Source organism: Seriola dumerili, unplaced genomic scaffold (genome assembly GCF_002260705.1).
Source record: "Seriola dumerili isolate Sdu_G_001 unplaced genomic scaffold, Sdu_1.0 BDQW01000425.1, whole genome shotgun sequence".
NCBI classification, from domain to species: Eukaryota; Metazoa; Chordata; class Actinopteri; order Carangiformes; family Carangidae; genus Seriola; species Seriola dumerili.
The window spans coordinates 275,692-301,248 of NW_019174680.1; the positions used below are offsets into that span (position 1 = coordinate 275,692).

Here is a 25,557-nt window from a genome sequence, read left to right on the forward strand (position 1 = left end):
TCATATCAATAGTGATAGCTTTAAGACTCCATTTCTCCCACTCTGTGCTTAATGTTATGAAGTGTATCAAATGTGGTTAGTAAAGTTCACCATGTGAATGTAATGTGGAGTACATACTAAAGTATTTGGAGCCCCATGGGCAGTTGTCTTTCCCTAAACAAGTTTACAGAATTTCACATTAAAAAAAAAAAAAGGTCCATAATGAACTGATACTTCATAACCTTTATTAAAAGTTAATATAGCAGGAAGAGAAAGATTATTCAGCACAGTTAAAATCTAAAGCTCAACATGAAATAGTAAAAACAGAACTTCAGTCATTTGAAATACACAAGTCTATTTACAACATTAAAGCCAGTGTTCTACTGACAAACACCTCATGATGTCAAAACTCAACCAAACATCTGAAGTAGTAAAAGATGCAGGTATATACACAGGAGCACGAGAGGTTGATCACAGGCGGAATCGATCAGAGAAATTTGGTGAGTGGGGGACGGTGAGGGGAACCTCACTCTTCTTCACTGCTACAGGTTTGTAGTGTCTGATGGGCTGAGCCTTGTGGACCTGCAGAGGAGGCAAAGAAAAGCTGTCAGACTGGCGTACATCAGGCCGTAGCTGCACACACAGGTTAAACTCTGACCATTTACCAGGTGACAATCTATCAGACTTCATTATATACAAGCCTGTGTTTTATGTACGTTTCCTTGTTACAGTGTGACGTTATAAACAAAACGATTAAAGACTATACACAAACATGTTTAAACTGTCAACAGTTACTCGCATGTTGAGTTAATGCACGTTAATTTGTTCATCAATCAGTCCTATTAAGAAGAAAACCCAAGCAGACGAGCTGTGGATTGTCAGCGGGACCAGCAGCTCTTTAACCGAATCTAATTGTTATTATAGATGAAAAGCAGCTACATGACCACATCAACAGTACTGTCACTCAGTGATACGTCATCAACCTCCCCTCCATGTAAACATTGTGTAGCAGTGACCTGTTCTTGCCGCAGCCTTGCGATCTCATCCCTCTGTCTCTGCTCCTCCTCTCGTCTCTGATCCTCCTCCATGAGCGCCCTGAGAGCCTCCTTCTCGCTAGCCACTCGCTCATACTCCTGCCGCTCCCGGGCCCTTCGCTCTGTTGACAGCTCGAAGGCCTCGACAACTGTGGAGGAATTGATGCCTTCTCAAAGTGCAGTGGCAGATGATAGTAAAGGCAACAGGAAAAGTGAGTTACACGACGCTGGAGAATGCCACAGCAGAGAACTGAAGCACTCTTCAGGTTTCAATAAAGTCACTTATTCAATCCTGGTCACTTTAACACGGCACAGGTGAATCATTAACCTCTGAGTTCATTTTTATGTGGCAACAATTCTGCTGTGTTGGTATGGAGATCTGTTACTTCAAAACAAACACTTCCATCTCCCTCAGATGCATCAACAAATGATAAGTGTGTGTTATTGACCTTTTCCTGTGCAGTTGTGTCTGAGGATAAAACAGGATCATTAGCCAATGATCCAATTGTTTTTACTGTCTGCATGAAGACATTTGTGATGGTTAAAGTAAGAGGCCAGGGAATGCATCATATCAATGAGACAAGATGTGTATGTTTATCAAAGCCTGATGCAGCTTGTTCCTCTGAGCCATAGAGCGCCATTGTTTCCAGAAACTTGTGTTCGAGGTATCAGACAGTCAGAATTATGCATTTGTCTCACAGACACTACAGGTCTAGGTCTGGGTGAGGGTCAGTGTTGTGATGCAGCTCTGCATGTTGACAGTCTTACCTATTGCAGACCGGCTCTCCTTCTTGGGTTGGAAAGGCTCTTTGTGAGTGACTGTGTTGGGTCTGGCTTTGAATATTGCTGCTTCCTCCTGTTGTTTCTGCTCTTCTTTCACCTACAAAGCACAGAGCTCAGGTTTGAATTGCATCATTGTAGAGAATAAAAACAGCTTCTATGCGTTCAGTGGCAGATCCCATCATACCATCTGTTCCCAGCGACTGTTCTTCACAGCACCACGTTCATCCAGGAGCATCCTGAAGGGCTCAGGCTTTGTGGGCTCCAGCTTCTTCTTCTCAGGAAGGACCACAGCGTCAAAGTCTGGCAGTGGCTGAGCCTTGAACTGTGGAACCTGGAGAAAGTCAGAGGAAAGTGATTTTAACGGTTGTGTCTTTATTCTGGATGTCTGAGAACACCAGCTGAGGAAGTGTGACTGCACCTCTTCATTTCGCTTGTCCTCCAGCCTCTTCTCTTTCAGTGCCCTCCTCTCTCGCTCCCTCTCTTCAAAGGAGAAGGGACAGACCTCCACGTGGCGGTTCTCTGGGAGCCGGGGCTGGAAGGGGAGGCCGAAGTGAGGCACTGGCGGGGGCTTCACTGGTGATGGCTGTTTTTCCTGACAAGAGACACCAGGTTTTGTCATTTACATGGGAATGGCTGGGGTGTAGGGGTTTGGTTACCATTGGTAGTGCGATTAATGATCACTATTACTGATTAATCTTTGTCTATGAAACATCAAACTTCGTTCAAAATATCTGAGCACAAGGTGAAATTTTATCAGAACATGAAAAAACAGACAAAAAAAACAAAAAACCCCAGAAAAAACAACAACAACAAAAAAAAAACAACTCAATTTTCTGATTTGAGAAGCTGGAGAGAGACTTGACTTGACTTGACTTGAAAAATGACTTAAACTGACAAACTATGAATGAATTCATGACAACCAAACGTGTTCTTACTTCCTCGACCTTGCGATCCACACGAACTCTCTTCTTCAGCGCAAAAGCTGGAGACTCTGGAACAGTTGGATGCAGCACTTTCTTCTCTGGTAATCCCTGTTGACAGGAGCAAATCCTGTTTACTACATTCAGGTATGGGAATAACCTCAGAAGCTTCATGTTTTCTCAGAAGAATTAAAGTGAGTTTATTGTAAACTCCTGTATTTGGCACTGAACTGTTGGCAGCCAGGTTTTAACTCACCACTACTCCTTCCAGGATCTTTTTGGGCAGAGGCTGTGGTTTAAAGATGTGTGGCTTCTCTTCATCCTCCTGAGGCTTCTTGGTAGCCTGCCTTCCCTGGAGCCTCTTTTCAATCTGCAGCTCGAAGCCTTCAGGTACAGTGGGCTCCTTCACTGCTGGCTTCTTCAAGTCCTGGACATTCTCCAGTATTTTCCTGTTCAGCTCCAGGGCCTTGAATTTAAACCTGTGATCAGAATACAACATTAATGGGAAATGAACATGATGCTTGTATTTTTTTTTTTGTGCACATGGTTGATGGCTGCAGAAAGCAGGCTTGTCTGTAGGGGGTTAAGTAAAGGCTCTTACTTGTTCAGTTTGTCCACCTCTTCAGCCTCCAGGTCCGCACTGCTCTTCACAGTGGGTGGCCGGCTCCTCTGGCGGGTCATGAGGTGTGGGGTATGAGGCTGGGTGAGCTTCAGGTGGTCACCCTTCACTGGGGATGGCCCTAACAAAGTCATTTTAAAACATGTTAATCATTTAAATGCTTATATCCCCAGATCACAGAAAAAGACTTTAATTGGCACTGAACACTGACGAAGCAAAGCCAACCTCTCTCCTGGCTCTGGCGGCTTCGCAGATGGTATCGGTCGGGGGTTCGTTTCTGAAACTGCGCTATCTGCTGAGCCATGGGCACGTAGGCGCCCGGCCCCTCCATCTTCCTCTTGTTGCCTGTGGACAGGTTGAAGGGTTTGGGAACTGTGGCACCTTTCTTGGTCTTTGCCTGGAAAAACAAAAACAAGCCAAGTGTAAAAATTAGGTGAACATCATCATCATGTGCATCCATTCAGGTGTATGTACTTTTTCCATGTAGAAGGGTTTACAAATGTGCCACAGTTTTGTTCTGTTTTCTCCATTCTCCAAGTCAATGAAATAAAAGGAACAGAGCATTAAGGTTTCTAGGAAATGACAGTAACAGTCTTGCCTTAACGGGTCCACTGACATGTCTATAGGCTCTAGGTGTATCATTGGTGGTCTGGGTTTCAGGTCTGTCCAAAGCCCTTGGGATGCAGTATAGCTTTAAGGACCTTTAAGGTGTTAGCATATGAAGTACTTACTGGGGAGGAAGGTTTGCGAAGCTGACTAATGAAGTCCACTTCCTTTTGGGATGTACTGGATGAAGTGGTTGCCTTAACACGGGTGTCTGTGTTGAAATGGAACTCTTTAGGCACAGTTGTGGACATGGCCGTCTTCTTCAGTGGTGCATCTGAAATAACAGTGACACAGAAGTAAAGTGAGCCTTCAGATCTTTTGAAAACAGAAACAGACTAATGGCTTCTTATCCTGCACACAAAACAGTACATTCACTAATGGTTGTTGCAGACCCACACAAAGTAAGACAGTTTCATCTACTCACTTCCAGCCAGGGCAGCTTTGTAGCTGGCCTCGTTCTTCTTGCGATGCAGAGCCACTTCCTTCTGGAGGTTCCTGATGCGCTCCAGCTCCTGCTCCTCAGAGCTAACATGCCTGTCATCAGGAAACGGACAGCTTTAACTTGTTTTTTCATCTCAGTCTCATTTAAAGTGTTAAAGTAATCTATTCGAACCATTTAGAGCTTCACTTTAAGTTTATGCCATTAAGATACTTGGGTTCAAAAGCTCTGACTTTTCTACAGACTACTGTTTAAGAAAGAAGAACAATCCTGGTGGGTTTTATATGTAGATGAAGGCAGCTGATGGCGATTGGTCTTGTCAGTGTTACTTTCATATTCTTAGTGAAACAGAAAAGTTCTAAGTTTAGAGTAAAAATACAGTATATGTATATGAACCTACTTCAAACCACAACTTGCATCCAAAGCACCATCTCCAGTGGGCTCTACACTCACTGAAGGTGGCCTGTTTTACCTTCTCACCTGCACACACACTGCACCTTACAGCTGGCTTTTCACTCCACCTTTCAATGTGGCTATTTAGAACGGTTAAACACTTGTTTTCCCGATGTGCTCGGATGCCAAATCATATGAAGTTCTTTTCTAGCATAACCTGACCCTTAGTCAGCAACCAAGGAGCTGCCTGCACTTCAGCAGTTCCATCAGTCCCTTCAGGAAGTTTTATGGAAACAAAACAAATTAATCTGATCAAATAATATAAAGCAAGAACTGGTCATTGTTTTTTGCTCCATCCCCTGCAGGATGAGGCTGAGAAACATGGTTTCACCAGTAGTACTGGCAGTAGTCTTACTCTCTGTTTGCAGTGTTGGAAGCTGCCGCCCGGGCCTTGGGTGTCTTCCTGGAATTCAGCAGCCCACTCCTGCGGAGGACCATCGTGGATTTTCGAGTTGGTCGGGCAACAGGACTCCTAGAACAAACAGCTGCAGTTGAAGTGGCTGCTGCGAAGGCAGGAGAGCATCTTGATGATATGGCTGGACAGTCATGACACTTACATTTTGTGTTTCTTTGATGGTGGTTGAGCTGATGGTTGTTGAATTGAGGTGCTGGGCATCCCTTTACGTTTTGAAACCCTACAATGAAATAAAATCACAATCACACTGGCCATTAGGAGCAGCAGGAGAAGTCCCACACACCGACCCGATCCGGTGAGGGTTAGTATTTGTTTGACAACGTGAGGCAATGGAGCTATGTATAATGTTCAAGTTAATCATTTGTCATGTTTTGGATAACCTTATAATTAGTTTAAATATAGCCATCACTGGAACTGTACCTGCGTGGTTGGACAGGGGGTTGATTCGCAGTCCTCCTCCTTGGTTGGGCATCAGTCTGAGTTTCAGCACCCCAGGATGTGACAATGTTTGGAGGTGGAGATGTGGCTGTACCAGGACCTGGAACATTGATCAGTCCACATGAGTTCACATTATCCAAGTCATGAGGACTTTTTAACTCAAATTACAGAAGACTAGGGGACCACATAGTGGGAACAAGCTGCATTTTCAGAACCACCTTAACGACTACATTAGCATGTTAACAGAAAATAATTATCAGTGCATATGAGTAATTGGCTATAATGCAAAGAAAACTAACCAGCATCCACATCTGTCTTGACTTGAGGAGTTACAATGGCTTTGGGCAGGCTGGGCATGTCGCTTCTCATAAAGGGCTTTCTCAAAGGTGTAGCAAGGTCAGCATCAGCTCCCCCAGCCTGATGTTCTGCATGTGAGACAGTCAACGATAAAGTCAAGAAAGATTCTGAAATGGGCATTTTAAAAAGGCCACTGTGGTACAGGCCATTTTCACAATCAGTTTCAAATTGAAGAGCATTAAGTCTGTAGCAACATGAGAGCAACTGTATTAAGTTTAGCATGTACAGAAACCTTAATCATATTCATATGAGATGCACGACACACCAAAACACAGTATTTCAAACAAAGCCTTATAAAAGTTTGTCACTACCTTGACAGAACTACACTTGTAGAGTGTATTGAAATTGGACCTAGTGCTGGAATTTAAATGCCTTTATCCTAATTGCATGTAACAACTTCAAGATCCAGGGTTACCCAACGAAAAAACATGCGTCAAAACTCACACCCTTCATATAACTCAGAAAAAAAGCAAAGAGCGTCAAAACCTCAAAAAAACAGATCACTTCAAACAATGCGTGTACAACTTCACATTTTTCCAAAGATACAAAGGCTTCACCAAAGCAACAACAACACTAACAAAACATCACTGCTGCAGGGCTCGGTTTGTATAACGTGCTTCTGCTAATGTTTACTCCACCTGCACCAACTTATTTCCAGTGTAACCAGAGATGAGCGGCCGTAATAGCTGCATGAGGAGACATCCCAAACTCATCCTAAACTTTTCAGAGCAGTTTTGCTGCGAGGCAGGATAAACGCACACAGCGAGAAAATGACGTTAACATTAAATTGTAAGAGGATGCTGCGGCTGAAACAAATAATTATCAAGTCTCAAACCCTCAACTTAATACCACTCAGGTTAAAATGTTGAAAAAAACTCACCAAACCACCTATCGTCGCTGTCTGCATTCTCCAATTCTTGGAGGTCGATGACGTGGGAAGGGGCGTCAAACTCGTAGAGTTCAGGGAGACCCTCCGAATCGCTTTGGGCCATAATCTCAGGCTGTGTTATTCCACAACTCGCCTAAACAAGAAACCAGTAGACAGGGCACATCTTGCATTAAAGCTCCCCTTGTTGAATCCGCATTTAGTTATCCAACCTGGCTAGCAATTTATTTGGTCTTAACTAAGGCTAGTTTACATCTGATAACTGTACTTTGATGGAAAGTGATCGCCTGTACTAAGTCGACAAAGGAACTGAACCGGAAAAGTTACACAAAAGAACATGTTTTTGTTGTTTTTTTCTTACCATTAAGCTGTACATTGCTGTGTTAATGTAACATTAAAATATTGATTTGCGTCACGAAGTCTCATTCTAATCGTTTAACTGTAGTTTATGTTAAGGCAACGCCATCAAGGTAGAACAACTGGTTAACGCTACCTAACGTTAAACATTAGCCGTTTAACTGGTAAAACTATCAGGTAATTCTTATTATTAACACATTAAATATCGCAACATCCACGCGGCTGTCCCGTTTAGTAGAGTTGATCTCTAAAATATGAAACTATTTTGCTAAATAAGATTTATTGAAAACCTTACCGACACCGTCTGTTCTCGGGGCGACGCAGATGAATCTGCAAACGCCGCGCGGATGTAACGTTAGCGTTTAAATTGCCTCCGTTTTGAAACAGCCAATGGCTAACGTCATGTCCATTAGCTCGCCGCTTATTGGTTCATACGCGTCAACTTCCTGTGACCTGACCACGTGATCATCACATATTGCAAAATAATGTGGAAATATGTGTGTTTGCAGCCAAAAGAAGAAATATGCCAACAACACATTTTGGGGAGGGAAGGGCACAGACTAAATTGGACAGATAGTAGACGAGTTAATGGAATTAAAATGATTACTTTGTTTAAAAAACTGGCCTGGTTTGTTTTTAGCAGAGGAAGAGAATCAGCTGTAGATCTAATGTTGGTTTCTAGTGACCCATACGCAAATGTTATATGTACATATATTGAATTTCCATGTATGAAATGTATGTACATATGAAATAAAAACATGTCTGTAAAAAATTATATATGAAACCTATTAGAAATTGGAACAATTTCATATATTGACAGATATGTCTATCCCATACAAATATGTGTGTTTATGTTTGTATTCTGTGGACATGTTACATAAACATATATCCATCCCAAAGCCTGTTAATATATGTTGATATTATATACAGTGACAAAAGTCTAAGACCACATTCCCAGAATGGAAAGATAGACATGTTTAAAATGAATGAGAAATTGATAAGAAAAGCAGATATAAATTAAATATATATTCTAAACATATATGCTCACAACATGCTATACCACAGAAAAAACCTAATACATCCGATAATATCCCAATTGAGCTGAACATTTTACAGTTTGAATGGAACTTTTGTTGGAGTTTTATTATGGATTATGGAGTTATTATGGTTTTTAAATGCTATTTTAATGTAATCCGAATGATATATTTTTTAATGCCTTGAACTATGTTGTGTCTGAATGGTGTTATTATAGAAATAAACTTGTCTTGCCTTTATGTTGAAACGTCTAGAAGGAGATACGAATCAAAAAATGGAATAATAAAGAATTTGTGTACCCGAGATGAACATACAGTAGGATTGCGTTTGCAGCAATTGTACCAAACTACTTACATATAAACAAGGAAGAAGATGGAATGCACCTTTGGCGACCTTGTTTTATACATCTTGTAGCAAACAGAGATAAACATCACTGGGAGGCTGGGCTCAGGGGAAACAGTACTTTACTTCTCCCAGGGGTAAAACAAACCTGGGAGACTTTTATTTTATTTTATGTGTTATAATGGTTGGCTCAGTTATGCTTCATCATGATTTCGCCGTGTTCCATTGGCTGGAAGTGCGTCATGTGGGCGGGTGCAATCTTCGTGGCACTGTCGGGGGCGGGGCTCTTACGTCCGACAGGAAAACGAAAGAAAGGCGAGTATCTCTAACAAAACGGTAAAATTACGCTTATGTGACTAGCCAGAATCGGTATCTGCTTCATAGCTTTGTGTGTAAGAGTAGCTGGTAGATTCAGGCGATGTATTGCGGTCTAAAAATGTTCTGTGTCCAGCCTGACCACAGGCCAGCTGTCCCGAAAAACTAAGCAAAGTTAGCAAGCTAACATCTTAGCTTCCTCAGAGGGAATATGACCTGCTGCTAGCTAGAAGTTAGCTGCCACTCCACTGATTCACACAGGCCAAAAGATAATGATGGTTAAAAATAAGGTAACATCGGGACAGCAAGCTACCTGTAACGTGAAGCAGCTCACCAGAAGTAAAGCTGACAGATACAGTAGCTCGTTACATTGGAGGTAAACAGCAGTGAGGAAGTGAATTGATAATGCAACGTAAACTTGCCAAATAGTCTTGATCCGCCTGGCAGCTGTAGCTAACCATTGCAAATTGTGTTACAGTGTGTCATGTTAACTCAGTTCACTCTTTGAAGCGGTCAGTAGACCATATAGATGACTACAGACAGACTGGCTGTATATGATGTAATCTGTGACCCATTCACTATAAATCTATGCCTGGGTTGACGGAGTTTTATTCAGGCACTGTTTTGAATCTTCTTCAAATGGCGACAGCAATATCTTAATTTCATTGGTCCATTTCATTGGTAGATCTTATTTTAGCAACATACGTAAACACCAAATCCAGATCTTATCCAGGATCTCCATGTTGAATTATTATGTCTGAAACAAGGAATAAGAGTCCTGCTGTTGATTGTCATGTTATACTGTAATTTATATTCATGCGTTTTGTTCAGTGAATTGACTAATGGCAACAACCTAAACTAAACAGGATGAAACCCCATCCAACATTTTTGCTTTCAGGCCCACATAGAAGTTGATTTGTTTCGTTGAATGTTTGTTGTTTATAGTGGAACTTTAGTGAGCTCTACAGGAGGGATAATCTTCCAAAAGATAGTAAAATATGACTCATCTGATTAGATCACATTTATCCACGTCTCTGCAGATCAGTGCCTCTGGTTTTGGCACCACTGAACTCTCAAATATGCATTTGTCTCTCAAAGTTTTGTACATCATTTCCTCTTGATACAAAATCAGAATCAGAATTTTTGTACTTGCCACAGAGCATGATGGGAGGTTATTTCCTTAATTGTACCATGCAGTGCACCTGTGTTGAAGCAGCAGCATGTTTTTAAGCTTCTCCACTCATTTATTCAGTTTTTTCCTTTAATCTGTCACCTGTTTGCATGTTGTTTTATGCCAGAATCAAAATTTAAAAAATCTGTGTTGGTTGGTCCACTGCTGTGGCCTAGGGTTAAATATATTGACACATATCTGATGGATTACCCTGAAAGTTTTCTAGGTGGATGACTGCTGATGACTTTGGTGATTGACTGAATTGTCATCTAGTGGCACAAGTGGGTTTCATCAACCTGCAATGACAAATGTGACATTATTATGTGGACTTACAGAGAAAACAATGGATGCAGGTGTTATGTGCACCAGGCTCCAGTGATGTTTCCTGATGTGAGAGCTCTGCTTTTAATTCTAGTCAGCTTCAGCTTCACTTTGAAATTGAGGCGATGTGAAGACTGACAATAGTACAGCATGAAATATGCAGCCTCCTCACTCATGTAAATGAGGCCACTATGTTGACACAGGGAGGGTTACAACACAGAAAAAAACTGCAAGGTTGTTCTGCAAAAAAGTTTAAATTTGCTCAGTTTTAGCTGCAAAGCAATTTGCCATCATCTGACAAAGCATATTTTTACCAGTCAAATACATGCAAGTGAACCTTCCTGACAGACAACAGAGGATAAAGTGATTGGCCACGACAACTTTTATTAAACCTATCCTCATAGTGTTAAAAACCGCTGTTTGTAAAACCAGTGTTTTGGTGTCTGATAAACCTACAAACTCAAACCAGCATGGATCATCTCTTTCATCATCTTGCGGGACTTTTTGGCACCAGTGAAGCTTGTTACTTCACAGGGCTGTTTTTGGTCTGAATGCCCAGAATAAATAACAGAATAAATGTCTTTCTTCATTCTTTCAGATGGCTGCAATCAGGAAGAAACTGGTGATAGTTGGTGATGGAGCCTGTGGTAAAACCTGCCTCCTCATTGTGTTCAGCAAAGATCAGTTCCCCGAGGTTTATGTGCCCACTGTGTTTGAAAACTACGTGGCCGATATTGAGGTGGATGGTAAACAGGTAAGATCTCAATATAATGACTAATGTCACATTTCTATGTTCTTTTCATATTTTCAGTTGTCCATTTATAAAACATGCACTGTGTGGTCTGGGGCTCCGAACCTTATGGGTTGGTTCAAAGTTTAACCTGATACTGATATTGATATTGGAGAGTTAATAAAAATTAATTAAAAATGTTGAGATTTTATATCAGCTGATCTTAATGTTTTCTCTCTCGACATAAACACTAATATCGGCTCATATATTGTCTTGGCCGATTTATGGGTCTAGCCCTGTTTCAAAGCTTCTCTCTCACCTCACATCCACCTATGATCTGTTACCTGGACAACAACCGCTGATTATGAGCCTCAGCATTTAAACCTGGTATTAGAGGAATAAATTTGATATTGTGTTGAACTATGAACACATTTAACAAAGCTCACTAATGATCATGTTTTATCTTGTTTGTTTAATCTGGACAGAAACGCAAATGTAAAATTGAGCGTGAATGGTTACAGGGGGAGTTATGTGCTCTATTTTTTGTTGAACAACAGTCGACCCAGCTTCTTTGCTGGTTGCCTGGCAACCAGATAGTGACGACATTTTGAGAAGCCACTGAGCCACTTTGGAAAGTCTCAGATATTGTAGAACAGTGTCTGCTGTGACATTTGCCATCTCAAACAGTCAAAATCTAGTAAATAAACTTTAAATCTAGTAAATCTAGTAAATAAACCAAAAAATGTAAAAACTGTACAGTCTGTTTCCTCTGAGCCCCGTGTCATTTAATGGTAACAAAGACACAGTGATGTACTGATGTTTCATCTTTGGCTCTTGTAGGTGGAGCTGGCTCTTTGGGATACAGCAGGTCAAGAGGACTACGACCGACTGAGGCCTCTCTCCTACCCAGACACAGACGTCATCCTCATGTGTTTCTCCATCGACAGCCCAGACAGTTTAGGTGAGATTTCTTCTTCTGTTGGTGTTTTTGACAAACATTCTGTTTCCATCTGCTCCATATTCAACATGTACACCTTGTGCCCGATGCAGAGAATATTCCAGAGAAGTGGACTCCTGAGGTCAAGCACTTCTGTCCCAACGTGCCCATTATTCTGGTGGGAAACAAGAAAGACCTGCGAAACGACGAGCACACACGTCGAGAGCTGGCCAAGATGAAACAGGTCAGTGAGGCTGTTAGATGTTCAAACCTGTGGAGTTCTGTTCAGACAGATCCAACCACAGGAGGATTGACTACTCACTGATGTGTCAGACTAAACAATTATAAACAGTCATGATGTCGTTTTTTTAGGTTTCAGGTATCAGAGTCTGATTCCCAGCATTACGCTCTTGTTACAATCATCAGCATTTTATTTTATTGTCAATTTATCTGTTTATAATTGAAAATGTATTATTTATTCATTTAAAAAAAAGAAAAAATCATTTACATTTACTCATTTGACGATTCGGCTTCATCCAAACAGGAACCAGTGAAGTCAGACGAGGCGAGGGACATGGCGAACCGAATCAACGCCTTTGGTTACTTAGAGTGCTCGGCCAAGACGAAGGATGGCGTGAGGGAGGTATTCGAGATGGCCACCAGGGCGGCGCTGCAGGCCAAGAGACGAGGCAAGAAGAGCGGCTGCCTTCTTCTATAGAGTGTGAGGTAACACATGAGCGGGAGGGATGGGGGAAATAAACAAGGCCAAGAAAAACACCCCCACTGTGTCTGCTTCATCACCACGGTGGGCACGGTTGAACGTGGAGTTACAGGGATGAGGGAGAAGAAGTGTAACCGGGCCAAAGGAAAAAAAAAAAACAGGAAGCTCAAATGTAATGGAAAATGGGAAAATATATACATTTAAGTTCAAGGTTATAGCTTTTAGCTTTCAGATAAAAATACTGTAATCTTGTGTTTAGAAACCTTAAATTAAGAGAACATGAAGAGAAGGGAGTATCTCTCTCACTCATACTTTTAAAGGTGAGGTAGGGTTTGTCCTGTAAGGAGGTTTCAGGTCTCTGAATGGAGTACAGTGGTCTCCTCAGTCCCTGAGACCAGCTCCAGATGAGACCAGGGGTCAGACAGACGTATGCCGGTGGCCTGCAGTGTGACTGTGTCTCTCAGTGTTGTCCTCTCATTCTATAGGTTTTCATTCTCCTTTATTTCTAAAGTTTGACCAAATTAACTTTCTATGGAGCGAGCGCTTCTCTTTTTTATCAACCTGTAATATTTGATACCGTTTTCATTCATTTAAAAAGCTGTGTTTTATTATTTACAGTTGAGCATGAATACATGATGTAATGAGACCAACTTATGTGTGTTTTATACAAACTTCATCATTAATACAACACTTAAAAAATGAAGTTGATTGAGATTAACCTTCAAGTCAGAAAACTGTGATTGAATTAAATCAATGTGGACTGTCAAACACACTGTACACAGCTGGGTATGAAAGGGTTAACAAAACTTACTATAAATCAGTAGTGGAGCCTTAATTTAATTAAGCTACAGCTGATTATCCCTGTTTTATACAAATATTTCATCATATATCGGGAAGAATCCTCTGATCAGTTTTAATTTGCTGTTGATGCAAACTGAACACCTCCTCCATGTCCACCTGACTAATTCAGTACAGTGTACATGTCTACAGCACAGTCACGTTTCTCTTTTTAACATAAATACTGTTTTCACTCACTCATTTGTTTCAGCAACTTAAAATCAGTAGTTTTTTTTTTTAAAGATACACTTCCTTGTTAGCAGCAGGCTTTTAATTTGAAACATTTGCAGGAATGTTGGTAACACTTCAGGCTGTGAACGCCCCCTAACAGAAACTGTTTGCACCAAATCATTTTGAAAAAGCAGTGGCCAACTAGGAAACTCCAACTCAGTCATGTGGCATTCAGCTGACTAATGGTGGAACTATGATCAGTCAGTCAGTCAGTAATTATTGGCTGGCCCTGCTGTTCCTGTCCAGCCTAAATAAATGCAGCGTGGAAGTGACTGAAAACAGTATTTCTACTCGGAGGAACAATGTAGTGATTCTGTGTTAATGACATCATAATACAAGTGACTCCTCCCCCTCTCAGTTGTGATTTATTCTGCAAATGTTAAACACTCTCCCATTATTTAAGTAACAGACTTAGTTTGAGAATTCATGATAGACCAGGATATACCTGTATACACCTATATACACCTGCATACCTGCCAGGATGTTACTGTCGAGTTTTGTTTCCTCTCAGTTCACTCATGTCTACAACTGTTCTTCTTTTGCTTTGTACTCTATTCTATGTTATGTTAACTTTGTGATATTCTACTGGCTTACCTTGTATTATTTGCACACAACTAAAAACAAAAGGTCAGTGTGGTAAACACTTATAAAAATTATGATGTCAGATTATGAAATACAAGATGCAAGCGACTCCTTGATGATTGGTTCTTTGTAAGAGGAAGATTCTTTTGTACACAAATGTATCCTCACATTTCTCCACTTGTCTTTTTTAATGTATTCTAAAGGAAATAAACTGTAACAGAACGACCATGTCCTGCCACTGGTGCCTTATTATTTTAATTGGTGAAATAACATGACAAACAAGGAGTGACATGGAAAACACAGTGACTTAGAAAACAAAACATAATAGACAGTTGAAATAACATGGGAGGTTCTGCCATTCTGCCAGTGGTGTCAACGCTCAAAGGCTTTCTTTCTTAAGTCTCTGTATGTTTTAACTCAGCAACTAAACAAAGCACAAAATTAATTCAAATAGTAAAATTCTTAGACTTGAACACTGATTAATTGTGTTCAGGTACTCCTGCAATCCAAACTTGCCTTGAGGGATCTGACTGAATGTCTAAATGTTCAGCAGAGGAGTTTCATTCAGCAGCAAGAGTTTATATGTTCATTTGAGCTGATACTTTATAATTTAAACCATATCTTGTCTTACAGTTACAGGAGTTATTATGACTGACTCTGCACCTGTACACAGGACTAATTCTGTTCATAGTTTAAAATATTTTGACACATCTTCAGAGAGTCGACAACTGGACAGTGTAGACAGTCCAGTGTCTAAACTGTCCAAGCAGAATTTTGCACGACAGCATCCATCACTCAGATCAGCCATCATCATGTGAACCGCTCCCCTCAGGTCCCTGTCTTGTCTTCCAGTTACCAGGTTCAGTCAGCAGCACTAAGGTTGGCTCCTGTGAGGTGATGTGCTGGGAAAAATGTAAACAATATAAAGCAGCACAGGGTGTCAACAGGCTCAGTCCTCAGCTTCACTCTAATGTCTGATGGAGTCCGGCCACAAATTCCTGATAGCATGGCTCTGAAATGAAAAGCACACGATCAACACGAAGAAGAGATCGGAAGTTGTCGCCAGATTTTATAATTGATATAACAGTCTCAAACCTGTGTCAGGCTCAATAAACGAATGTCTAATGAGGAAGTCCAGGACCACCATGGCAGAGTTGGGTTTGAAGTCATCGGTGGACAGCAACTCCTTCACCTGAAACCAGGACAGGAATCAGAAAATACTCCTCGTATCTCTGTGGCATCACAATCTTTGTTCAGTCCAGTTCACTTCAATCAGCTCACAGTGAAGACAACTCCTTCAGAGCCACAACATGAATAGATAACGTTCACACACCACAACAAATCCATGCAGATTAACGGGGGAGTGACATCTGATCCAGCAGGGACAGAACAGCGGTTTGTCGTGGACCATGTGTGTGATGTGATGTGATGTGATATGTGACTGCTGGAGCAGGAAGTGAATGTAGTTTCCTTACAGTTCATCAGGACCTGATGATGTTGGATGACTTATTAACAATGTTATAGAGTTTTCACTGTCGGACCTGCTGCACCAGACTGTTCTGGATGTTCTAAGGATGCTTTCGGTCACTGCTGTGTAGAAGTGGAGCAGGTGGTGATATCTAATCTAAAACTGACCTTATCAATAGGCAGCAGGTAGAAATCCTGCACCTCTCCATCCCCCACTTTGGGCTTGAACTCGAGAGGAAGCTCCAAGTCAAAGACAAACTGACTTTCAGCGAACACCCCCTCCTCATCCTCGTAGGTGTAGCTAGAAAATACATTGAAGTGGTTAGTTATGGAATTTAAAGAGGTTTGCTTTTTACATGTCGGAGGCACTGCACAGACAGAGGTGGTAGTAGATGAAAACTGCTGAGTAATAAGAGTGAGAACAGTGAAGGCGGGTATTTTGACGAGTGTCCTTAACAAGCTGTACCAAGATTCTGGTGTGGCGTGCCATTAAAACAACAGACCTCTCTTAATAGTAACTCACATTTGTCTGACAAAATTTCCAATTTGGAATTTAAACCATTGTCATGTTATTCTGTTTTTTTATTTTCACCAAATCATTTGAATAGACCCAAACCAACAAGGTGTCAGTTCACTTTCTCAGCCTGTTCCTCTGTCTGTGGCTCTGAGCTCATTGGTTCCTACTTTATCTTTAAAAACACCTCACAAATATATATTCTCAGTAACTTCCTTAAACCGTTTCTCAATCAGGAGGAAATAGAGCATTTGTTGGGGACTATTTTCTGCAGCAGATTAATGCACATTTAGTTCCGCAGTGAATATTTTGGGGCAGCAGGACGGCGTGTGTGTGGGAACGAGTCAAAATAAACTACAATGTGTGTGTTCATGGTGATGAAGGAACATGTCAGCCAATGGAGCTCTATGGCTCAGAGGAATAAAACAATAATATGACAATAAAGATCATTCTATTCTATTGTTGGTTTGGGTGTTTTCATCTGATTTATTGACCAAACTTCTGCTCCTCCTCTTTTTTTTTTAGAGGTGTGGTGGCACCAAACTCACCTTACTGTGGTTACAGGATGAGCCTTCTCAGCAATGGCTGCTGGGATACATGCTTCCTCCTGACATTCTTTTACTAGAGTGTGTTTGATGCCAACGCCAGCAGCCAGACCACCTGCTGCCTTCAGAGACACAACACTTTAGCCTCCTTCATTCACTCTTGGAGCTCTGAATTCACATTGATTATCACTGTTCCCTGTCAGGTGTGATTCGTACTCACCACATTGTCCAGTAGTCCGGGGTATGTCTGCTTGTGTGGGGAGCGTCGTGCCAGCCACATGCTGACTTCCCCACTGTCACTGACAGTGTATCCATTGATATGGACTCCGTACCGCTTCACCCCAAACAGACCTGTAGTGCAGCATGACAGTCGGCTCATACAACACTGACACTGAGAGAACATCACATCGCACTGCTATGGTGTGTCAGGACTTACAGGTAGCTGCTCTTTCCATCCACATCAGAGGAGGGTCGGAGAATTTAGGCATCACACTGTACTTCTGAAAGAGGAGAGGCCTTCACATTTACTCTGATAAATGTGACGTTATTGACATGTACATGGACTGTTTTTTTAATTTTGCTTTTCTAATTTTTACGAACCAAGGTCTGATCCAGTGTATCAGATGGGAGAGAGTATCATCACAATCACCAGTGTCAAAAGTCAGTAGTTAAGAAAGAGCACAAGCGTTCATTCTCTTGGGAGCATGAATGTTCACAATGACTCTTAATGGAAATGGAATTTATAGCAACCTCCCATCAGACTGAGTATTTCTCCTGGACAGATGAACGTGTGGCTTTATGAATGAAATGAACAATGTTGGGGAAGCTACTTTAAAAATGTAGCTTTGCAAGCTACCAATTACTTCTCACTGGAAGAAGTTGAACTGCAGCAAAGGTACCCGAGAGAGAAATCTGGTTTAGTTAACTAAAGCTACTTAGAGTTAGTAGTTCAAGCTACTACAATGATCAAATTGACAATGCACATGTGATATGAATTTTTACAGTTCACAGTTTATTGCAAACCTGTCTACTTGTTCACAGGTTATACATAAACCGTAAAAATGTAGTTCACTACTCCCCAACACTGGTAATAAAATCATTAAGTCAAGTCATCCACTGAGGACCCTGAATGTCCCTTTAACTTGATACAGAAATTTGAATTGGCTGGACACAAATCAAATTGAAATTGGCTTTAAATCAAAAGATCAATAACATATGAGCTGGACTGTGAAATGGGCATAGTACCCCTGGGCCCAAAGAGTTCACTGATTTTTTTTAGTAATTTAATGAATTGCACATATGTTAGACATTTTCCACCGCTTTAATAATCAACCACAGTGGGTTCTGCATTATTATTTAATCTTGTGATATAATAATACCTGCATCAGCCGAGCTACCACAGGTGTGTGTCTCACCTCATCTCTCCACCCCCTCAGGCAGGTCAGAGAGCTGTCCTGTCTGAGAGTTTGCAGGACAGCGTCCACAGCCTCAGACCTCTTCCCGTACGAGTCCAGACTGCGACACAGAGACACAGCGCCACCTTGCGGAGGACTGAACACCTCCGGATACCGAGTCAACAGCGAAGCTACGTCAGGAGGAATCCAGCCAACCTGCGCCCCGTCTATCTCGAACCTGTAGCAGGCAGCACGACCGGAGCCTGCGGGGACAAGGTGGAGGTGGTCAGTGGAAACCGTCTACTGACTACATGTTGTACTTTCACACAGTGTCACTGCTCTACCTGGTAAATAAAAGTTGTTCATTCGGCGGAGCAGAGCGAGTATTTTCTCTGACCAGGCAGAGTTCGCCATTTTAAATTACAGTCCGTCAGTAAACCGCCTCCCAAGCACCTGAAGTCAATGTGTTGGAGTCCAGCTAAAATTACTAATATCACACAGTTGAGTATCTTTACTATTATTCAGACTGACTGAACGCCATGAATTCCTGTGTTGATGCGCATGTCCTCCACTTCTTCTTCGTGGCTGCTCAAGCTGCTCCTCAGGGATATTTCTCCCTGAGATTAGTTTGACAGGCAGTGCTGTCGCTAAACTCTTGATTCCTTTTGATGATACAGGAGAAATTGGAGTATTATCAGTAGGGACTCTGGCAACATCATGCTAAAGCTTATTTATGATTAAATATTAATGAGGTAATATTCTTCGGTGTAAATGTTCAATAAAGTCAATCCATTGTACAACTGATAAAGCAATACATTGAAAAAGAAATGAATTAAACATAAACATATTTTCCCTATTTAAGAATCAGTAGATTTGAAGGGTTCAAATTGTACCTCTAACTCTTCATGCCTTAAAAGACAACCATGGTAACTGAGCACTGAACCATTTAGAATAATATTATTATCAAACCAAATGGAAAATCCCAAACACTTTTGTTCCTTGAAATTATGTCTTCCCATATAGAAATGTAGTATATGACATATATGACCCTATATCGATAGTGATGTTGCCATGTATATGTCACCAACAAGGACATATATTATTATCACATATCTACGTCCTGTGGATGCGAGACATTCTCACACTCCAGACCAGTTGGTGGCGATAATGCACTAATTCGTATTTTGCAAACCACAAATAAACCACGAAGAAGAAGAAAGGAGACGACGGAGAAGAAGAAGAAGAGGAGGAGGAGGAAGAAGCAACGATAAAGTACTCCAGTGTTGTGAAGATGAGATTAGATGTTTTCCGTGAACTGTCTCCAAAGTCTTTAAGAGTCACAACTTGGCAGAGATACTGTAATAAAGTTAAGTTATAAAGGAGACACCTGCCAGCTCAATGGATCTACTGCAGCCCCCTGCTTTTAGCTAGCTGGCTGAATAGGTGTAAACAAAGCTAGCTAGCCACCATCCGGTCAGGCTAACGGTCACACAGCCTCACTGTTTCACCACAAGACGAAGCGACATTTATTAAATAACGCCTGGTTTAACGAAGAAGAATTGATAAGGTAAGACTCATTCAACATCTCTATTGCCTCCTGCCTGCTCCTCATCACCACGTCCTGTTCAGTGTTAGCTCAATGAGAGGATAAACCAAACTTCACTCAAAACTCTCACAAGTTTAAATTGCTCTTCATGTAGAACAACATATTTGAAGCTACCGCGATTTTAGTGCTAATGATATATATTAATATAGTACATATAACTAGCGTGGGTATGTTTTAAGTTTAAAATCCATCTCTTTACCAACAGCTGTTATTACTCGTTACTCAAGTATGAATAGGGCGTTTTTTAGACCCCCAGTAGTTTCCATTTGCCTTTTGATTTGTCAATGTTTGCCTGTTTCTGGAAACTTAATGCTGCCATGAAAACCCCTTTCTTGTAGATACGCAACTTTTTTCAGTATAACATAAATATTAATATCTACTGTATATTCTCTGCTGTCAGACTCTAGGTTGTGAAGCTCCACCTGTCCTCCATGGCGTCATCAGAGGTCAGCATGCAGGAGATGAGTGAGGTTGTCATCGTCACCATACCAGAGAGTGTGGGCGAGGACCTGCCCTCTGTGGAGGAGGAGGACAAAACAGTGCTGATGACTGCAGAGCTGACCCCTCAGCCAGGGTAAGGTGTACACACTGCGCACACACACACACAGCTGAGTGGTCATCGGCACACACTCACTGAATTTCTGAGGAGACTGTCCTGTCGTTCAGTTTGCTAAATTGAAACTTAAACACTTTGTGTTATTTTTCCAGGGAGGATGTCCTCACAGTAGCACCAATGGAAGCACAAGCTGAGGCCAGCAGCTCAGATTCACTGTCAAAGGAAGAGGCAGTCATTGGTAATGTGACCTGCAAGACTTTATTAGACGTTGTAAAATGTGGCAGTTAAATAGATTGCATCATCCCCCACCCTCCCCCAGCTCCTCTAGCTCCTCCTGTCCACATGTCAAAGTGTCCTCAGCAAGACACTGAACCTCGAAATCGATGGTAGCTTGCTGCCATCAGTGTGAGTGAGAAGCTGTAAAAGCTGTATGCTTCAGGCAGTGTAGTAAGTGAAGCATTTCTCACAGACATGAGTCACAAAGTGCAAAAACATAGAAAACAAATAACAAAGGAATACAATACAGTATCCAGTACAGCACATAGAACAGACACAGTATGCACAGATTACCCAAAAGCCAGTTTAAACAGATGAGTCTTAAGCTGCTTTATAAATGACTTCTATCTCTGTAGTGAAGTTAACAGAGGAGGTGGACGTGGAGGCTGATGTCCTCTACCCGATCACGTGTGGAGACGCCAAAGCTACACTCGTCTGGAAGAAGTTTGTCTGCCCTGGGATTAATGTGAAGTGTGTCCAGGTATTGACGCAGCACAGCCTGTATAATATCTGATTTCTGAGCACATGAAATGGGATGTAGGTGAAGCTTAGGATGAAGTGGATCATTAATGGCTAACAACTGTTTCTGTTCCTCTCTGATAAGTTCAAAGAGCAGCTGATCAGCCCAAAGGAGTTTGTGTGCTTAGCAGGGAAATCCACTCTGAAGGACTGGAAGAGAGCCATCCGCCTCAACGGCACCATGCTCAGGTCTGGATTAATACACCAACAGTGAATTTTATGTGCGCCGTAAATGTTAAAGATATACACTGACATATATTGTTGTAATTAATTGTAGTAGTATAGTAATAATGTCAGTTACAAATAAACATCTGTCTAAATTTTCAAACATGAGGCTCAAAAAGCAAAAAGTATCTGAGGTTAATGGTTACGATCCACAGGCAATGTGTAACAAAATAGAAATGACTAGTGTGGGCTGTTTAACTGTCTTTTTTTCATTTTTGTCATAGAAATAAAACCCATTTGGTTCATTTAGTGTGTCAGCTGTAACATCCACGTTCATAAAATAAAAACCTCTACTTTGTAAAATACTAGTATATTAGTAATACTAAATATTTAGCCGGATGCTACAGTTATATTTATTCAAAGTGTCTCCGTGCAGCAGCAGAGGAGAGTTGACCAACGATGATGATGGCGGAGGATTTGGTGTCAAAGACAGACAAACATCAACATGGTTGTGTAGATGACTTGTGTGTCAGTAGCTTTCAGTGGCTTTCAGTCTCCTTTCAGTGGCTGATGTGCAGTTGACAGATACACCTCAGGGTGGCACTGTTCTATCACACATGGTTGTCAGTAAAGAGAGGTTGTGTATCCAGATGTTGTGTATCCAGATGTTGTGTATCACGTCTCGTCATATTTCACTTCACAGGAAGATCATGGACTCAGGTGAACTGGACTTCTACCAGCACACAAAGGTCTGCTCCAACACCTGCCGCAGCACTAAGATAGACCTGGTGGGAACTAAAGTGTCCATCAGCAGTGACCAGTCATCTGACCTGGTCCCCGCCACGCCTTCATCAGCTGACTGTAAGTCACGCAGCCTCAGCCATCGCACCAGTTCAGTTGCTTGAATGAGGGTCACACTGGTGCGATTGGTGATATACAGGTGTAGTATTAGAGCCGTCCCCTGAACATTAATGACTCACATCATTAGTTGAGGAGAGGAAACTTAGATTCTCACATTTAAAGGACAAAGCCAAAACATTTAACATTAAATTTGTCATTTAAGAACTAAAGTTTGAATAATTCAACGATTCAATGCAGAACTCAGTTTGCTGAAAGCTTTAACAATGTGGGAGAAAATATCACTACAGCATTACAAATAATACAATATATTGCCCCAGTGCATGCTGGGTGGCATCCTGATACACCTGCATCATGTAACTTAAATCACGTGATCGGCCCTGAGCCAGTCATATGAATGCCCATCTTGGTTTCAACTCTCTACCCATTTAACCTGATAACAACATGTGACTCAGGATTAGTTAAGAACAGGACCAGGCAGAGTGAACCAAGTCTCAGTGTGACCCAGGACAAATACAGGAACTCCTTTGAGTGATGTGGTTCAGTGAGAGTTGCTGTGTTGTTTTCTGTTCGTGTTGCAGTGAACGGAGCCGCAACCTCGTTCCCTGAGGCGATTGAGGAAACTTCAGAGTGGGTCACAGCCATCGGAGGTGATCACCAACCTACACACACACACACACACACACACACACACACACACACACAATGTCATGTGAAATGAACTGAGTAAATGGAAGGTTTTACTCTTTATGATGTGTGTGTGTGTGTGTGTGTGTGTGTGTGTGTGTGTGTGTGTGTGTGTGCGCTCAGAGGACTCGGTGGTGTTCTGGCGTGCAGTGAAGGAGGCGGGGCTGCTGGAGGAGGTGGTGGAGGACTTCCAGAACCAGCTGCAGGAGGTGCTGAAGGGGCTGCAGGAGAGAGTGTGTGACCCTCCTCTACAGGTCAAAGGTTAGAGCCGCACACAGTCGGGCTTGGTGAAGTACAAAAAACACAGACATCATGAACTGCCTTAAAATGCAAGAACACTCTTTGTGGGTTTCTCACCTGCTGCTGCACTGATGAGTTAATAAGATATTCTCCTGTTGAAGTCTTAATTAACGACCAGGAAGGTAGAGGTGTAAATAATAAGATTAACGAGTCCCAGTAGCTGTGTCTTTGAGTGAGCATTAAAATAGCGGAGCCCTTGAACTGGCTGAACTAAATGGAACGCAGCCATCATTGATTAGTAATTGCACCTGTCAACATGTCTGCTGTGAACAGCCTCTGTTTGAAAGTTCCTGTTAGGTCACATGCTGAATGTAATGAGCAGTAGAACTCCCTACACCTGGACACAGGGTTGATGTATAAAACCAGTAGATTTGTTTAACATGTGTGTGTCTGTGTCCCATTGAACATGAAGTGTGGTTTGTTTTTGCAGATGCAGTTTTGCTCAACAATATCGTGCAGAACTTTGGGATGTTGGACCTGGTGAAGAAGGTTCTGGCCAGTCACAAGAGTCAGATGGACCGTTACAGAGAGCAGTACACCCGCAGCCTCGCTGGTCAGTACGACAGTCTTCATCAGAGTTCCCACACTCAGGATAGAATCACATTGAGGCCTGACACCTCTCTGTGTGTGTGTGTGTGTGTGTGTGTGTGTGTGTGTGTTTGTGTGTGTGTGTGTGTGTGCGTGTGTGTGTGTGTGTGTGTGTGTGTGTGTGTGTGTGTGTGTGTGTGTATATATATAAACATCATGGTGTGTGACTGCACTTACTGATGATCTGTTCTTCTGCAGCTCTGGAGCAGCAGTGTGATGAGCACAGGAAGCGAGCCAAAGAGTTGAAGAGCAAATCCCAGCACCTCAACAACGTCCTGATGACCCTGACCCCGGTCCCTGCGCCCCCTGCACCCAAACGGCCCCGGCTGACCCGCACCGTCTCCGGCCCGGCCACGGTCAGCGCTGCTCCCACCCAGATCACTCTGCCTCTCAACCAGCTGACTGGCCTGCCGCTGGGCAAGGTGCTGACCGTGGCAGGAGCCCCGGCCGGCACCAACCTGGGGAGCTACACCCTCCTGACCTCTGCGCTCTCCGGGTCAGAGCTGGTGGCTGACTCCTCTAACCTGACTGTGCTGTCCACAGCAGCAGGTCAGGAGGGCGCGGCCGGTGCTGGCGGCTCCGCGGCCTCCACGGCCTTCGTTAAGGTGGTCGGTTCTCAGTTCCAGCTGGTGACGCTACCTGCAGGGCTGCAGGGCTTGGCTACCACACAGAGCGCCGCCGTCCAACATCAGGTAGGCAGCATCAGCGTGGTGGACGCCACGGCAACCATTGATGATTCACAAGAAAAACACCAGGCTGATGGTGATGATGAAGGTCAGCCAGAGGAGGTTAAAGAGGAAGACGGGGAGCAGTCAGCTGAGCAGCAGTGAGACAAAGGACAGCTGGTCCCTCCCCGTCTCCTGAACGTTTCCTGTGATGGCCGAGGCCTCGTCCACGTTTTGACTCTGCTCATCATTTCATCACGTTTATTTGTCATGTAACACAAGAGCCTTCCTCTTAGATGTCCTCACACTTCGCAGATAGCCACATTTCTATTAGAGTGGTGTCTGGTGTCGGAGTGTGTCTCACTAGTGGTTTTATTGTAAATACGTATTTGTACCTAATATATTTGATACAGTGGTGAAGGTTTGTTCCATGTGGAGCTTTGCTCAGTCTGCAAATAAAAGCTCAGTTTTTGAGAACAAAGAGTGAATGGTTACATGTTGGAGAAAAAGAAAAATCTTAACTCAAGGTCCACTTACTGGAACCTTCAGTTGCACCTCACTATCTTCATCAGATGGAGTTTGCTCAGTTGTCATGGAAGCATGTCGGCTGTCGTCACATGACCGTTAGCAGAATAATGAAGCACTGATTTACACTAAATGTTTTCCCTTCAGAGAGTTGACATTGACCATCAAACAAATGTCGGTGTCAACGTTTCCATGAACAAAGTTTATCAGATAAATCAGTGGAGACGTACTGACGTGTAATTTCAGTTAACACATTGCTTCAGTCCTGTGTATCTTCAAATACCACACAAATTAGCAGTTAATCAAATTAACATTTTCTAATTGCCACACAGTGAAGCTGCGGCCTTCCCCGCCTCTGAGTGTTTGGTCAGTCAAGTGAGTTTT

At 42.4% G+C, this 25,557-nt stretch overlaps 4 protein-coding genes across 6 annotated transcripts; 2 read left to right on the forward strand and 2 right to left on the reverse strand.

Annotated features, from left to right (window-relative positions):
* Positions 1–213: 213 nt before the first annotated feature.
* tpx2 (TPX2, microtubule nucleation factor) lies at positions 214–7,622 on the reverse strand. Of its 2 annotated transcripts, none has more exons than XM_022761661.1 (17): positions 7,582–7,622; positions 6,924–7,065; positions 5,986–6,111; positions 5,669–5,786; positions 5,391–5,468; positions 5,189–5,305; positions 4,366–4,475; positions 4,067–4,215; positions 3,561–3,732; positions 3,318–3,456; positions 2,973–3,195; positions 2,732–2,827; positions 2,215–2,388; positions 1,981–2,127; positions 1,782–1,893; positions 996–1,162; positions 214–561 (listed from the first exon to the last, which is right to left on the reverse strand). In XM_022761661.1, the coding sequence occupies exons 2-17, from the start codon at positions 7,033–7,035 to the stop codon at positions 451–453; spliced, it is 2,151 nt and encodes a 716-aa protein (XP_022617382.1). In that variant the 5' UTR covers positions 7,036–7,065; positions 7,582–7,622; the 3' UTR covers positions 214–450. The 2 variants fall into 2 exon arrangements, with proteins under 2 accessions (XP_022617382.1, XP_022617381.1); XM_022761660.1 differs by having other exon boundaries at positions 996–1,180.
* Positions 7,623–8,940: 1,318 nt separating this feature from the next.
* Positions 8,941–14,733, forward strand: LOC111233774 (rho-related GTP-binding protein RhoA-C). 2 transcript variants are annotated; one of them, XM_022761664.1, is made up of 5 exons: positions 8,941–8,978; positions 11,069–11,224; positions 12,041–12,161; positions 12,251–12,381; positions 12,682–14,733. In XM_022761664.1, exons 2-5 carry the CDS (start codon positions 11,069–11,071, stop codon positions 12,853–12,855), a joined length of 582 nt encoding a protein of 193 aa, XP_022617385.1. In that variant the 5' UTR covers positions 8,941–8,978; the 3' UTR covers positions 12,856–14,733. The 2 variants fall into 2 exon arrangements, with proteins under 2 accessions (XP_022617385.1, XP_022617386.1); XM_022761665.1 differs by having other exon boundaries at positions 8,945–8,999.
* On the reverse strand, positions 13,937–19,031 carry LOC111233773 (nudix hydrolase 20, chloroplastic-like). Its single transcript, XM_022761662.1, has 8 exons — positions 18,773–19,031; positions 18,450–18,691; positions 17,471–17,534; positions 17,255–17,385; positions 17,038–17,156; positions 16,144–16,276; positions 15,604–15,700; positions 13,937–15,520 (listed from the first exon to the last, which is right to left on the reverse strand). The coding sequence occupies exons 1-8, from the start codon at positions 18,840–18,842 to the stop codon at positions 15,471–15,473; spliced, it is 906 nt and encodes a 301-aa protein (XP_022617383.1). The 5' UTR covers positions 18,843–19,031; the 3' UTR covers positions 13,937–15,470.
* A 641-nt stretch (positions 19,032–19,672) lies between these two features.
* gmeb2 (glucocorticoid modulatory element binding protein 2) lies at positions 19,673–25,101 on the forward strand. Its single transcript, XM_022761688.1, has 10 exons — positions 19,673–19,995; positions 20,435–20,608; positions 20,743–20,828; positions 21,223–21,347; positions 21,471–21,574; positions 22,254–22,411; positions 22,990–23,058; positions 23,219–23,356; positions 23,826–23,948; positions 24,182–25,101. The coding sequence occupies exons 2-10, from the start codon at positions 20,466–20,468 to the stop codon at positions 24,811–24,813; spliced, it is 1,578 nt and encodes a 525-aa protein (XP_022617409.1). The 5' UTR covers positions 19,673–19,995; positions 20,435–20,465; the 3' UTR covers positions 24,814–25,101.
* The last annotated feature ends 456 nt before the right edge of the window (positions 25,102–25,557 follow it).

Coding starts and splice junctions, on each gene's coding strand:
- tpx2 (XM_022761660.1), bottom strand. CDS start 7,035: ATGGCCCAAAGCGATTCGGAGGGTCTCCCTGAACTCTACGAGTTTGAC. Junction 2,828..2,972: donor AGATCCTGGAAGGAGTAGTG/GTGAGTTAAAAC, acceptor TCCTGTCAACAG/GGATTACCAGAGAAGAAAGT. Junction 2,128..2,214: donor AGGACAAGCGAAATGAAGAG/GTGCAGTCACAC, acceptor GACTTTCTCCAG/GTTCCACAGTTCAAGGCTCA.
- LOC111233774 (XM_022761664.1), top strand. CDS start 11,069: ATGGCTGCAATCAGGAAGAAACTGGTGATAGTTGGTGATGGAGCCTGT. Junction 11,225..12,040: donor TTGAGGTGGATGGTAAACAG/GTAAGATCTCAA, acceptor TGGCTCTTGTAG/GTGGAGCTGGCTCTTTGGGA. Junction 12,382..12,681: donor AGCTGGCCAAGATGAAACAG/GTCAGTGAGGCT, acceptor TCATCCAAACAG/GAACCAGTGAAGTCAGACGA.
- gmeb2 (XM_022761688.1), top strand. CDS start 20,466: ATGGCGTCATCAGAGGTCAGCATGCAGGAGATGAGTGAGGTTGTCATC. Junction 21,575..22,253: donor CTCAACGGCACCATGCTCAG/GTCTGGATTAAT, acceptor TTCACTTCACAG/GAAGATCATGGACTCAGGTG. Junction 23,059..23,218: donor GTGGGTCACAGCCATCGGAG/GTGATCACCAAC, acceptor GTGTGCGCTCAG/AGGACTCGGTGGTGTTCTGG.
- LOC111233773 (XM_022761662.1), bottom strand. CDS start 18,842: ATGGCGAACTCTGCCTGGTCAGAGAAAATACTCGCTCTGCTCCGCCGA. Junction 18,692..18,772: donor GAACAACTTTTATTTACCAG/GTAGAGCAGTGA, acceptor TTGTCCCCGCAG/GCTCCGGTCGTGCTGCCTGC. Junction 17,386..17,470: donor GATGGAAAGAGCAGCTACCT/GTAAGTCCTGAC, acceptor GCTGCACTACAG/GTCTGTTTGGGGTGAAGCGG.